Here is a 13357-nt window from a genome sequence, read left to right as displayed (position 1 = left end):
TGAGACAAATCAGTAGCATGTCCACCTCTCATTTGTAGAAATACTGGCTGGATATTTGTGTTACTGACAAAACTCTTTATGATACAACAACAAAAATGTTGTTGGCATAAATACATGCAGCAGCATAGCAGAATATGTGGGCAAAAACTGGGGCCAGCTTTAGAAGCCAGACAAAATTATGCATGCCACAGGCCAGGGGTTTTGTCTGTCATGTCTGGCTAAACTTTGGACGCACTCTGAATGATAGAACATGCCTCTTTCCACAATCTGGAGGCATGTGTGGCTATCTCTTCCCTGCTGCACTGAGCCATGGAGAAGCTCAGAAAGCAGAGAGACACTTTGCACTGCTTTCTGAACTTCTCTGAGGGTGATGGTCACAGATTCTGCCCCCTTTTCTCCCAATTTCTCAAGAAAATAAAAGTTGCACTCGCCAACAATGAGGTGTCACGTGCATTTGTGCAGTCCCAGAGCAAAACTTTCTGTTTCAATTTGAGAGATCAAAATATGCGTCCTACAAGTGCAAACACGAGTCCCTGGTTTTGGAATGAGTGCACTTGGGTCGCAGCAAGCCACAGAAAGGATTAAAGCAGCCTTCTGTCTTAAGTTTCACACAGGTGAGTGAGTGGATAGAGGGGCGCAGGTGGCTCTTGTATCCTAGCTAAGGAGGAAGGAAAGCCCTTGGCAACCCACATGGAAATGCTTTCCATGTTTGCTTTAAGAGGAGCGGATTGCTTGATCCCTCCTCTGCATGTCTGCTTGGTAGAAGTGTGTTGCTGGACTGCATCAGTTTAGTCCAGGGCACAGGGCTGGAAGTTTCATGGCATGAAGAGAAGCAATCAGATAGTTACTTAGCTCTTTGCCATAAAATCCAACCCCAGATGTTACTTTAGGTTATACAGATTGAAGTGAAACTGTCTTTCCCCCCTGTTTTCTGTCACTATGGGGCAGCCGGAAGCCTTTAATTTCAGGTTGTTTGTGTGTGTTAAGTAAAAACGGGATAGCTGAAGAAAATTGACAGAATACTAGAAAGCCAGATTGTGTACAATCAATGGTGTGATTATAACCTAGTAGGATTCTTAGGACAAAGTAATTCCCGTGACTCGTATTATTGGCTCATTATGACTCACCCTCATGCACTGGGGCGGGGAGTGGGGGGAGTGGCTAATGACCTTACAGGTGCAAAGCAGGTAACACTTCAGGCTTCAAGATTAAAGAAGGGATTTGGCAGGTAGTTGGGTGGGGCTCATCTGACATCATGCCATAGCAGTGCATTTAAAGCAGGGGAAGTAATATTTTTTTCTAGTCTGAGGGCCGTATTGCCTCACTGCAAACCCTCCATGGGCTGCATGCGAAAGCTAAATTTAAAAGTGAGTGCAGACTGAAGTTTGTGCATCTATTTCCCCCCCAAATATATATTATTATTATGAAATTGAAATCCATGCATATAATTCTGGGATGGCTTCGGGTGCCATTAAGATTGCTTGGGTCCACCCCGATTTAAATCGACAGACTGAGTGTCAGTAAATACAATAAGCAGAATAAAGAACAAAATCTGCCCTAGATTTTGCTCCTTTTGGCTCATTCCTATGATCATGTGATTGTGAGAACACCCTCCATTGCACATAGAAAAATAGCATGTCAGCTTAGTCTGAACCTTCACCCTGACATGCTGCTTTTCCCATGCGTGTAGAACAGGGATGGGAAACCTCTATCTGTCCGAGGGCCACATTCCCCTAGCGTCAGCCTTCTGGGGGCCACATGCCAGCCAGTGGGCAGGGCCAGAGGCTGAAACAGGAAAAGTAAAAAAAATGCAAATTGTTGCTAGTTTCTGTATCCCTTTCTTACATTGAGGCAAGCACTATCTGAGTTCAAGGGTTTTTTCCAACCTGCAAAGGAAGAGAGCACAAAGCACAGCTAGTTTGGGGTTTAGTTTGGAAGGGGAGGGGAGGGGTCTGGGAGAGCCCAAGGGCCAGACAGAGAGGCTTGGAGACCCCTGGGCCTCAGGCTCCCTATGCCTGGTGTAGATGTATCCAAGTGTACCATTCTCCTACACCTTTGTTCACAAGTGGTTGTTGATTTAGACCCAAGGTGACTTTCCTACTGCTCTCTGGGTACGTTGCTGGAGCTTTCTAAAACATGAAGGCAGCCCTGTTCAGGGAGGCTTTTAATGTTTAATGTTTTAATGTTTAATAGATTACTGTATTTTATTTTTCTGTTGGAAGCCACCCAGAGTGGCTGGGGAAACCAAGCCAGATGGGCGGGGTATAAATAAATTATTATTATTATTATTATTATTATTATTATTATTATTATTTATTTGAAGCCCTCGCAGACTCCCTTCCCCGTGCCCATATTTGCACGTTGCCTTTCTCCACTTCCTGTGCCTCATTCTTTTACCCAGTACTTTCCCGGCCAATCCCAGTCTGGGGGATTTCTCATTTGTTCATTTCGCGCCTTTGTCATTACTGACTGACCATTGTCCATGATTCATTTTCAGTTCAATGCGAGTGCTGGGGGATGGTGTAAGGAAGCCTCCCACGCATAGGAGAAGGTACAGCACCACACTCTGATGCTGACTAACCATTTTGCATTTGAATGGCTACTAACTTCCTGCTTTTATGCCAACATCTATTCGTTTATCCCAACACAACTGGCCAGCTTGTTAGCAGCTCCCCCCCAAGTTTGAGACAGTGCAAAATGTTCCCCGGACTACTTTCCTTGGAGGGCTGGATTTGCTGTTTGAGACGGCAAGAACAGAGCGTGGTTGGAGGGTTTTGGTTCTTTTTGTAAATGTGCAGGATCCTGCTCCCGCTCCATTGTATGTTCTTCATTATGTACCATGTTGGTTAATAAAATGGATCTGTTGACACACAATGTTTCTGAGGGGGGGGGGAATAAGCCTTGTGCTTGTGTAACTCCACCCCCCAATGTCTAGAGTCCATGATTGGCAAATCATGGTGTGGAGCCACTTTCTATGCTTGCTTTTGAGGGTGGGGTAGTGCAAGCTGCAATTTGGCTATTTGACTGTAACAGGAAACAATGGTTTGCCAAGCCAGGAAGTAACTAATTGACTGAATGTATGAGAGGAGGAGGGAGTGTGCAAACACAAGACTTGTTCCCACTCCTCCCAAGTGGTGGTTTAGAGCAGTGTTTCTCAACCAGTGTGCCTCCAGATGTTTTGGGACTACAACTCCCATCATCCCTAGCTAGCAAGACCAGTGGTCAGGAATGATGGGAGTTGTAGTCCCAAAACATCTGGAGGCACACTGGTTGAGAAACACTGGTTTAGAGCAGTGTTTCCCAACCTTGTGCCTCCAGCTGTTTTCGGACTACAATTCCCATCATTCCTGACCACTGGTCTTGCTAGCTAGGGATGATGGGAGTTGTAGTCCCAAAACATCTGGAGGCACAAGGTTGGGAAACACTGGTTTAGAGGAGTGGAAACATTGGGTTGTATCTCATGCTGCATGAGGGAACTTCCACTCGCACAATAGGACTTCCATTCCCTCTCCACCCATGCCCCCATATCTTCTCCGGAAGGTCCCCCAACTCTCCTGAACTAATTTGTGTGCAGTTTAGCGGAGGGAACAGGGACAGAAGAGGAAGCTCCATTGCATGCACAGAAGCTTCTTGCATGAGCAGAGCTGCAGTATTGGATACAGCGCATTCCATGTAAACTGAGCTACTATCTGCACAACCTTTTGACTAGATGACAGTACCCAAAATATAAACAGTTCAGTTAAATATAATTAATTGTTGCAAAACTGTCCCTAGATTTTTCAGAATAGGCAGATGTGAAGGAAATGAAATAGATCTACAAAATATTCAGTACCCCTGATCTGGCTGATTTTCTATACTTTTTCCCTTTCCTTTAAGAACCAAACAAAAACAGTCTAACTCCCTTGAAAGCCGGGGGCAAAAGTCTATCCCTGCTCCTTTTTTTGCTCCCTTTTTTGCTCCCTTTTTTGTTATGTTCTGTGTTCGACGAATTTTTCCTCCACCCTCTAATTTAAATTTAATCACGCTGCTTGAGGCAGATTTGTAGATTTCCGTACCAAAAAACCTCAGCAAGCCTAATCCTGCCAGAATTAATAGGGCATCCCATGCTTGAGTGGTGATTTTTTGCAAAAACATGTTTCTACAAATTTGGCAGAAGGTGGCTTCGAAAATTGATTGTCTATTATTATTATTATTATTATTATTATTATTATTATTATTATTATTACACCCACTGTTTAACATTTTGTTGAGCTTTAAATGCTGAAAGAGGAAGACTTCAGACACGGTACTGTGTAAGACCCATTAAAGAAAGAAAAGGGAAAATGTCAGTCTCAAAGCATTTAGTGCGCGATTGCGTTAATAACGCATACAAAAGTTGCTTCAGATGCCTTGTAAAAACGTAACCTTTTGGTGAGACTTTCCTTGACCCATAAGGTTGGACCCTGTTCTAGATGCCTGAATGTCTGAATTGCTTTTATATGCTTTTATGTTTTTACTCTGCTTCATTGATTTTTAGGCTTGTATTTTTGTTGTAATGGATATTTGTATATTGTACACAGTGTACACCGCTTAGAGATTTTAAAAAACATTTGGAAGTTTAGACATACTTTTAAATAAAAGTCTGCAGCCCAAACATAACTGAACTGTTTCAGTGTTCAGGCACCCTCCCCCCTTCTTCCTGGTCCCTTACATGGGCTTTTATGGCCCACAGTTCCGTAGTTTTCATAGATTTTGTTCTGCCTTTCTATTCCCTTCAGTGCCGATAATACACAGTTCCTCCTATCCCTAATCCTGGGTGATGTTCTTCCTCAACCCTCCCTCTCATGTGATGTTCCATTAATCACCTTCATGAATTATCCATCCATTCAGAACTCCTCCATTCATTCTTTCCCAAGGTTCCATGATTCTCAAATTACCCTGTCTGCTGGGTGCCTTATCTGTTAAACTCTCTTGTCTCCTAAACTCACTCCTACCTCTATTTCTCTTAGCCATATCCTTTCCATTGGGGCTGTCCCAGTCAAACTGGCTGTTCTCTTTCTCTCCCTAACAACCCTCCTTCACTGCTGGTCAATATTCTGTGGACTGAAACTTCCCTGGGAGCTGCAGTGTTCATGGGTTTTCTGTGACATCAGAGCAACTCACCCAATAGCTAATCTAGGTTTTAGTTAATTACATAGACATAGCTTTCTCTGAGGCACAGTTTGCCACAAATTATCCCACCCAAGTTCTAATTGTCTAAGGAGAGACCACCTCCTTCCTTACAGACCCTCTCGCATGTTAAGATCAGAAGAAAGGGACTTCTTTGTGCAGAGTATGTGTGCCCAGCCATTCACAAACTGTAAATTTAACAGGGGGGAAAGCAGCTCTTGCTGGCATCACTACTGCAAAGCTGAGGCATGCCTGTCAGTCCACAACTCTCCCTCGTTAACAAATGAGCATCAGGTGCTTTGTTTTAAAAGAGCTGTTTTCCTTTTAATGGATAGCAGGATTTGTTAGCACCTGCTTCTCTGACCGCCCTGTAATGGCTGCCTTCTTGCTCTCTCTTTTGCCTTTTGGTGTCCTCAGTTTGAGCTGGTGTCCCTCTGATGTCCAGTGCACCACCATGGGTGCTGATTTGAATGGCAGAAGGTAGAGTATACATAAATGTTCTGCAGCAGTAGGGGGAGCTTGCAAACCCCGAGTTGTCTGCTTCTGGTGTGGCGTTTGTAGCCTTGTGGTGTCGCTATGTGTCTGCTGACTCAGTCTCTGTCTGGTTTGCTTCGTTTTGAAGCCTTTGAGCACATTCTCAAAGTTTGGCAAGCCAGGATTTGTGGTGGCCCCTCCTCCATGCTAACTTGAAGCAGGGGGTATGTGGGTGTGTTTGATACTGGAACTCAGGGCCATCAATTGAATCTGAACGTTGGGATATTCGGGACTGACAAAAGGAAGAACTTCTTCACACAGTGCATATTTAAAAATACGGAATTCACTGCCGCAAGATGGAGTGATGGCTACTACGATGGATGTCTCAAAAAGAGGGTTAGACAGATTCAAGGAGGATAAGGCTGTCGATGGCTGCTAGGAAATCACATATAAAAAAATTTATCCAAAAGTTTGACAAGCATGTATATAGCATAGTCATAAAACCAACGAAATACCATTGCAAAATAGCTTTTCGAACTGGTCATCCTTTTCAGCATTGGGGAAATGGTTGCAGTGCGAAGTGCTCCTGTTCAGGGTTTGAGCTAGCCAACGAAGCCCTTTTCCAGTATATTCTATTTAGTTGTTGTCTCCACTGTTAACTGCACTAACAGTAGATCACGTTAACTAACCAAGGAGATGAGATAGATATGAGTGTGCTTGCAACCGAATCATTTAAACCAGGGGTTGCCAATGTAGTGGTATCTGCAGGCATCAGCTTATGAGCATGTGGGGGGAGGGGGGCTGATATACATGCCTCCCCATCCCCGCCATATTGGTGTAGGGGGCGGGGGGAGTATGGTTGAACCATTTTGTGGCCCTGCTTTTACTTCTGCTGCTCACTTAGATGCGGCCGTTGTTTGGTGTTACGCCATGCCTCAATGGCAGCCATTTTATGAGTGGTGCCCACAGCACTTCCTCAAAAGTCCAAATGTGCCCACTAGCTCCAAAAAGTTGGCGACCCCTGATTTTAAAACCTGTTTTTGATTGGAAGCTTCCTCTCAGATATGCAGTGAGCTTGTATGTTGATCCACCTTGAATCTGCAGAAGCTTGAGATCTGTTTTCTCTCTCTTTAGTTACAGCTTAGAAGGCCTTGCTGGGGAGGGTGACGGTACTAAGAAGCCACCCTCCAGCCTCGAAACAGCAACTCTGAACACCAAAGATCTCCGGCAAAGCCCCCTGGCAAATGACGAGCGCGGTTCTCTAGTCTCACTCACCGAAGAGGATCTGGAACTAGAGCAAGGGGCAATTAGAAGTCTTAACCGCCAGGTAAACAAGGTTCTTCTCCCCCACCCCCCCTCTCATTAAGAGTTTAGTACCATCTGTATGATATCTACGGTGAGCTGAGCAGGCCACATTTGCACCATATATTTAAAGTACTATGGTACCACTTTAAACAGTAAAGGCTTCCCCCCAAAGGCTTCTGGGAACTGTAGTTTGTTAAGGGCTCTGGGAGGAGACTCCTATTCCCCTCCCAGAGCTAAAGGAGTTGTTAATCACAGGGAACTCTGGGAATTGTACCTCTGTGAGGGGAATGCATGGGTTTAATAACAACTTTCAGTGGCTCCCATGTATGGTCTCAGGGTGGCCTAGTCAGATACAGCAGAAGTGACATGAGTCAAAGGAATGACTGTCGCTTCGTAGTGAGGACATAAGGGGGCCATTTCCTGCCAGAAGGGAACACCAGTTTCCTTGAATAGATCTGTGGCAGGTTGTTCCTCATTTGGTCCGCCTGCCTCCCACTCTGTGCCCCTGCTTTTATAATTTCCCCTCTTCTCTTAAGCTGTATATCGCTTTCAGCCCGGCCCAACCTGCTGCCCTCCAGATGAACTACAGCTCCCAGCTACTGCCAAGGATGATGGGAGTTGTACGCTCTGTGCGTTTTGGGCTACCAGGTTAGGGAAGGCTGCTATGGGCAGTTTTTCCAGCTTGTGCATTTACACCCATTTCACAGAAAGAAGATGCCTTGCACAGAGTCAGACTGCCGGTCCATTTAGCTCACTCAGCATTGCCCACACTGACTGGCAGTAGCTCTCCAGAATTTCAGGCAGGAGTTTCTCATCACTACGTGGAGATGCTGGGGATTGAACTTGGGAGTTTTTGCATGCAAAGCAAATGCTCTACCACTGTGTTACGCCTCTTCCTTTTAGATCACCTGGGGAGATATTCTGGGATGGTGGTGAGGGACCCTTGTACAGCATGTGGCTAGCTTTGACTGGCTTGCTTGTGCCACTTTGAGCTATTTACTCTGCATTCACCTTTCTGTGTTGCGCCTGCTTAGCATTTGTGGCATACTTAGTGTCTGAACCTGTGTGTAAGGTGGTCCTACAAGGGGGAGCCTTTTTGGTTCCACAGTGTTGGTGGATGTTAGATTCGCCAAGCGTTTCTTCTGTCCCCAAGTTCCAGAGGGCACCCCCACCCTCTCATTTTTTAAACATGGAATTGGTTTCACCCATGCCTAAGCAAAGACCCAGGCAAAGGGCTCTTTAACTTCTTCTTCCCCGGTTGTGAGCATTAACAGAGACTTGGACATAGCCCTCTGCTTATTATCGATCTCAGCTGCTTAACTCCCCAGCACAAGGCAGTCAGCAAATGGAGACTGATCAGATGAGATGCACAGGGGGAGAGCTCTGCTGAAGATGTTGTTGCTTGCTCATGCTGGTGAGGAAAGAGTTAAACAACCTTTTACTTGGTAGGTCTCAGCTTGCACAGGAGAAATGATGCTCAGGTGAATAATGGAGACCTCATGCTTGGCACTGGAGTCTGCTGCTTTGGAAGTCAAATGGGAATTTCCTCAGGGCTCCTGTGAGCTGTCTAGTATTGTCCACCCCATGAATAGGCAAACTAAGACCTGGGGGCCAGATCTGGCCCAATGGCCTTCTAAATCCGGCCCGCGGATGATCTGGGAATCAGCATGTTTTTACATGAGTAGAATGTGTACTTTTATTTAAAATGCATCTCTGGGTTATTTGTGAGGCATAGACAAATAACCAAAAAAAAATAGTCTAGCCCCCCACAAGATCTGAGGACAGTGGACCGGCCCTCTGCTGAAAAAGTTTGCTGACCCCTGGTCTACCCTGACTGAAAGCAGCTCTCCAGGGCTTCAGATGGGATCATGCCGGGGATTGGACCAGGGGACCTCTTGGCCACGGGTTGCCTGCCCCCTTTTGTGCAGTGGAGGTTTGTAGTTCAGCTTTGCTGTCTTGTTTTTCCCCCCAGATACGCCAAAGATCTCAGCCCCGTGCCTTCAGCTTCACTGCAACTCCTGTTTCTCCCCCACTGACTAAGTCCATGTCATTGATGACCATTGGCCAAGCTGGACCAGACAGTGAGTACACGTGGCTCTTTGTCTTTCTTGCTGCATACAGCGTTTGTTGGTGACTGCACCTTCAGTGTACTAATAGCACCTTCCCCTTTCCCTGTGCCACGGCAGCTTGGTTATAAATAACTGGAGCAGAACACAAACACACCGAGCTGCTTTATCCTGAGTCAGGCCTTTTGGTCCATCACGGCCAGTACTGCCCACTTCTAATAAGCAGTGATTCTCTAAGGAGACACACAGGGGTGAGGCTTTCCCCAGCTTGGCTGCCAGAGAGTCTTTTTAACTGGAGTTGCCTGGAATTGAACCTAGGAATACAAAGCATGCAGCCTCCCACTGAGCTGTCAATCTTTTCTGGCGATCTTCAGATAAACAAAGTTGGGGTGGAGGTGGTTGCAGAGAACAAGGCTGGACTTCATTCCTCCAGAAACGAAGCACTGCTGCACCTTCCCACTTCCAACAGCGCTAGCTGACGTTGGAAGCAGCTGGTTCTTCGGTGGTCCTCAAAAAGCACAACACATGTACCCCGTGACTAACATTCTCCCCCTTTTGAAAAATACCCACTCGGCGATTTTACGTATCTCTGGAATTTTGAGAGGCGTGGAGAACAAGTAATCTCTACATCTGCTCCATTCTCCAGCGGATATGCGATGACACACCTGTTGGGATGACTGTGCGCCCTGAGGGTGTTTTGTTGATGCCAGAGCTATGTCAGTAAGTGCTGGTTTGCACAGATCCACTGACACACTTGCAGTGACTGTGTTCTGCCTCTGAATTACTGGGAATATAGAGTGGCAAGAGCACTGGTTGTACTCATGTCTTGCTTGCAGATTTCCTTAAAGCATCTAGTTGGCCACTGTGAGAACAAGATGCTGGACTAAATGGGCCTTCAATCTGATCCAGCAGAGCTTTTTAATGTTCTTATGGACCACCACAACTCCCATGGGGAAAGGTGTCTTAGGTGATAGGGAACAGCCTTATGCTAAGTCACACCTTTGGCCCATCTATTTCAGAATTGCCTCTAAATACCAGTTTCTGGGAATTGTAAGCAGGGAGAGTGTTGTTGCTCTCCTGTCCTGCTTGTAAGGCTTCCCGCAAACATCTGGGTGGCCACTGCAAGAAAACAGGATCCTGGACTATAGATGGGCCTTTGGCCTAATCCAGCAATGCTGTTCTTACGTGAGAATGAAGTCATTGCTATAATGGTTTGTACCCATGCCTGAACCCTTTTCTGCAGTGTGCTGATAATAGTGTTTGCACTAGGTGGAGGAGTTCCATTCTGTATTGGTTTTGAGATTGCAGCATTTGCGCAGCCGGCCCTAACAATAGGCTGAGTGAGGCGGTTGCCTCAGGCAGCTGATTTTGGTTTATTATAAAAGGGTTGCAAAAACCCATGAAAAAAAATGGATCAAGGGTTAGTTACTGGATATGTTTCTGTTCTATTTTTACTGCCAGGGAGAAGCACTTGTGAAATTTTCTGTCTCAGGTGCCAAAATAGTAATGGAATTATGTGCCTTGAATTCAAGGAGGGCACAATTTGCTGCTTTGCCTCAGACAGCAAAATGTGTTGGGCCAGCCCTGAGCATCTGATTGGATTTGGCCCGTAGTCATTTCCATTCTGAATTCTGGATTTTGACTCATAGGTGACTTCTGCCATTTCCTTTTTAAAAAGTATTTCCCGTATGACGGCCACTCCCATCATATCAGCCAGCACAGCCTTTGTTTGACCCTTTATTTTTAAGCAGAAGTGTCAGCCTCCTGAAGCATTTTAGCAAAGAGGGTGCTCTTATAGGAGAGAGACCCTTTTTATTAGGGAGCTTCTTAAGGATGCTTCACAAGGAAGAAAGCCTTTTTAGACTTGTGACTAATAAAGATGTTGACTAGAGGTTGTTGTCCCTTAGCAATAGTAACCAAAGCACTAAGCTGTCCATCTATTAAAATAACCACTTCATCTGCTTTGCCTTATTGCACCAATTTTCCTCCTCCTCCCAAAGCCTGTCATTTCAAAAATAAAGAAAAAGAAACAGGAAATAACCATTTGGTATCTTTTCCTTCCTCAGTTGCTAACCAAACACTAAAAGCAAAAAAATAAAAAGAGGGGGAAAATTCCTTCCCAGAAAACAGGCTTGCCTGACAAATGAATGATTCCCCCTGCCTGTTCCATTAGAGGAAAACTTTCCATCCAACTTGGAAGGAGTGGCATTGCATCAGTCTGAGGCAAACTGTGGCTCGTTGTGACATCCCTCCCTCCCTCCCTCCCTCCCTCCCTGCAGAACCTCCTTTTGCATATGCTACCAAGGCTGGACTTGGCAGGTATGGGGGGAAAACTCTCATAAAAATGCGGGGGTCAGCATTGCAGTTGACCATCTGGAAGATGCACAGTGGGCTCTTGAGAGCAACCAAGCATTGCATCTCCGACGGGAAGTAGATGGCTGTACAGAAGTATAACTGCTGTTGAAACTGCCACCCTGTTCCTCTGCCTCAAGGAAATCCAGTAGGAATCTAGAAAGCTGCCTCTCCTTGAGTCAGACCATTAGCTCATCTAGCTTAGTATTTTGTCTGCAGCAGGAATGGGCAAACTGCAAGCCTGAGCGATCTGCTTTGCTTTTTCGTCGAACCATCAGCCTGGATCCAAGTCCAAATAGTGGCTTAGAAAAAGGAGCAGGCATAGAATTAAGGAAGAGGGCAACTCTAAGTGCACCTTAGCCCAGGAATTTGTTTTTTCAACTGAGCGCCTAGCTCTTTAATGCAAAAAATGCATTCTTGGGTTGCCTTCAAACCGATTTTTGTTTCAGCAACCTAATTTGTGGAGGGTGGTGAGCTATTGCTGTTATTCAGCCACGGGGAACCTTTGCCCTTCCAGATGTTACTGAGCTACAACTCCCATTGCATCTGGACATTGGCCATGTTTGCTAGGGATGGTGGGAGTTGTAGCTCAGCTACACCTGGAGGACCAAAGGTTCCCCACACCCGAACAATTGGGATTTGAAAATCCTTGGTGTTCTGTTGCAGATCACCCAGGTCTCTACCAGGAGATCCCAACCTGCCTTCTTCCTATCTCTGGTTTGCAGTGACTGGCAGTGATTGTCTAGGATTTCATGCAGAGGCCATTCCCAGACATAGCTGAAGGTGCCAGGGATTGAAGTAGGGGCCTTTTGCCTGCAGAGGACATGCTCTGCCACTGTGCTGTTCTCCCCTCATCCTACTCACTCCCCAAAAATGCCATCACTGCATGGCGGGTCTTCCCCTGCATGGGCTGGCTCCGGCCTAGGTCGAATTCAGATCTCAATTAGCACTAACAAGGCGTTTTCGCCTGAGGGTTCCTGCATTCCCTGGGTAAAAGTTGAGAGAAAGTGAAGCAGGCTTAAGTCTCTCTCTCTTTGTCTCTCTCAGAATGTGGGATCTGTTGGCTTGATGCATTCCAGAGGGAAACCTCAGCCCAGTACGAGCCTTGAGCTGTTGCACTTCCCTCCCCCCACGCCTCCAAAGGCTGCTGGCAAGCAGATGCTCGGCCAATTCTTCATCATCAGCATTTTGTAGAAGTGAGGCTTTACAGGAGCTCTTCTGCCAGAATGTCCCAAAGACTGTGCTGGGGGTGAGGGGTAGTTAAAGGCAGCCAGAAGCTTTTAAGGAATGAAATCCCCCCCCCCCCCAGTGAAGGAAGGACCAAGGGCATGCTGGTGATGATGGGGAGTTCATTGAAGCAAACCTGTTTAAGCTTTGAGTCTTGTTTGCCTTTCCTGCTGTAAGCTACAATTCCCAAAGACGTTTTGTTTGGATTGAGATTTTGTAGTGAATTAAGATTTTGTAGTGAATTTGGAGGGAAATACTTTCTGCAGGGAAGTATCTGAGAAAGCCACAAGAGGGGCCCAGTAGAAAAGGTGTCATTTCTCAGGGGAATTCCAAGAATAGCCAGAATACCTTGAAGAAGGCTACTGAACCCCTTTAGGTAGCTTAATACAGTAGGGTGTGTATTTACCTTGATCATGCAATTTTGAAGTAATAGTGCCATTTGTGAACAACTGTAAGGGTAAGCTAAGGGAAGTAAAGTTGTTAAAGCCACACACATCCCCAGTGGTTCTGTAGGGGTAGGACCTCAGTACTGGGGATTTAAGCCATCGGACAATAGCTTGACTTTGTTCCTTTTCCTGTGCTTGCTAATTCATTTAAAGTTTAAACAAATGTACCACTTCCAAAACCTTGAGCTTCTGCAGAGGCTTTTAACTGCTGAGATGGGGCCTGGCTTTTACTAAAGAGCATCAAGAGTCTTCAAAGCTGTGTGCTATACTTACACATCGGGTGCAGTCCAGCCAAAATGAAGCGTCTTTCAAGTGTCATTGGGCTGAATTTGCATGTAA

The 13357-nt window shown here is 45.9% G+C and overlaps 1 protein-coding gene across 19 annotated transcripts in view; it reads left to right on the top strand.

Moving 5' to 3' along the window:
* AKAP13 (A-kinase anchoring protein 13) overlaps positions 1-13357 on the top strand; it is a 233000-nt gene that overhangs the window by 165444 nt on the left and 54199 nt on the right. For 9 of the 19 annotated variants that reach the window (XM_088656962.1, XM_088656961.1, XM_035130701.3 and 6 more), the window contains 4 exons: positions 2498-2551; positions 5566-5628; positions 6757-6949; positions 8900-9008. In XM_088656962.1, the coding sequence (XP_088513088.1) occupies positions 2498-2551; positions 5566-5628; positions 6757-6949; positions 8900-9008 (419 nt within the window). The remainder of the gene's footprint in view (positions 1-2497; positions 2552-5565; positions 5629-6756; positions 6950-8899; positions 9009-13357) is intronic. The other 10 variants (XM_088656965.1, XM_088656964.1, XM_088656958.1 and 7 more) reach the window with 3 other exon arrangements.

This window comes from Zootoca vivipara, chromosome 13, assembly GCF_965207765.1.
Source record: "Zootoca vivipara chromosome 13, rZooViv2.hap1.1, whole genome shotgun sequence".
Classification (NCBI taxonomy): domain Eukaryota; kingdom Metazoa; phylum Chordata; class Lepidosauria; order Squamata; family Lacertidae; genus Zootoca; species Zootoca vivipara.
This window is presented reverse-complemented; position numbering and strand designations above follow the sequence as displayed.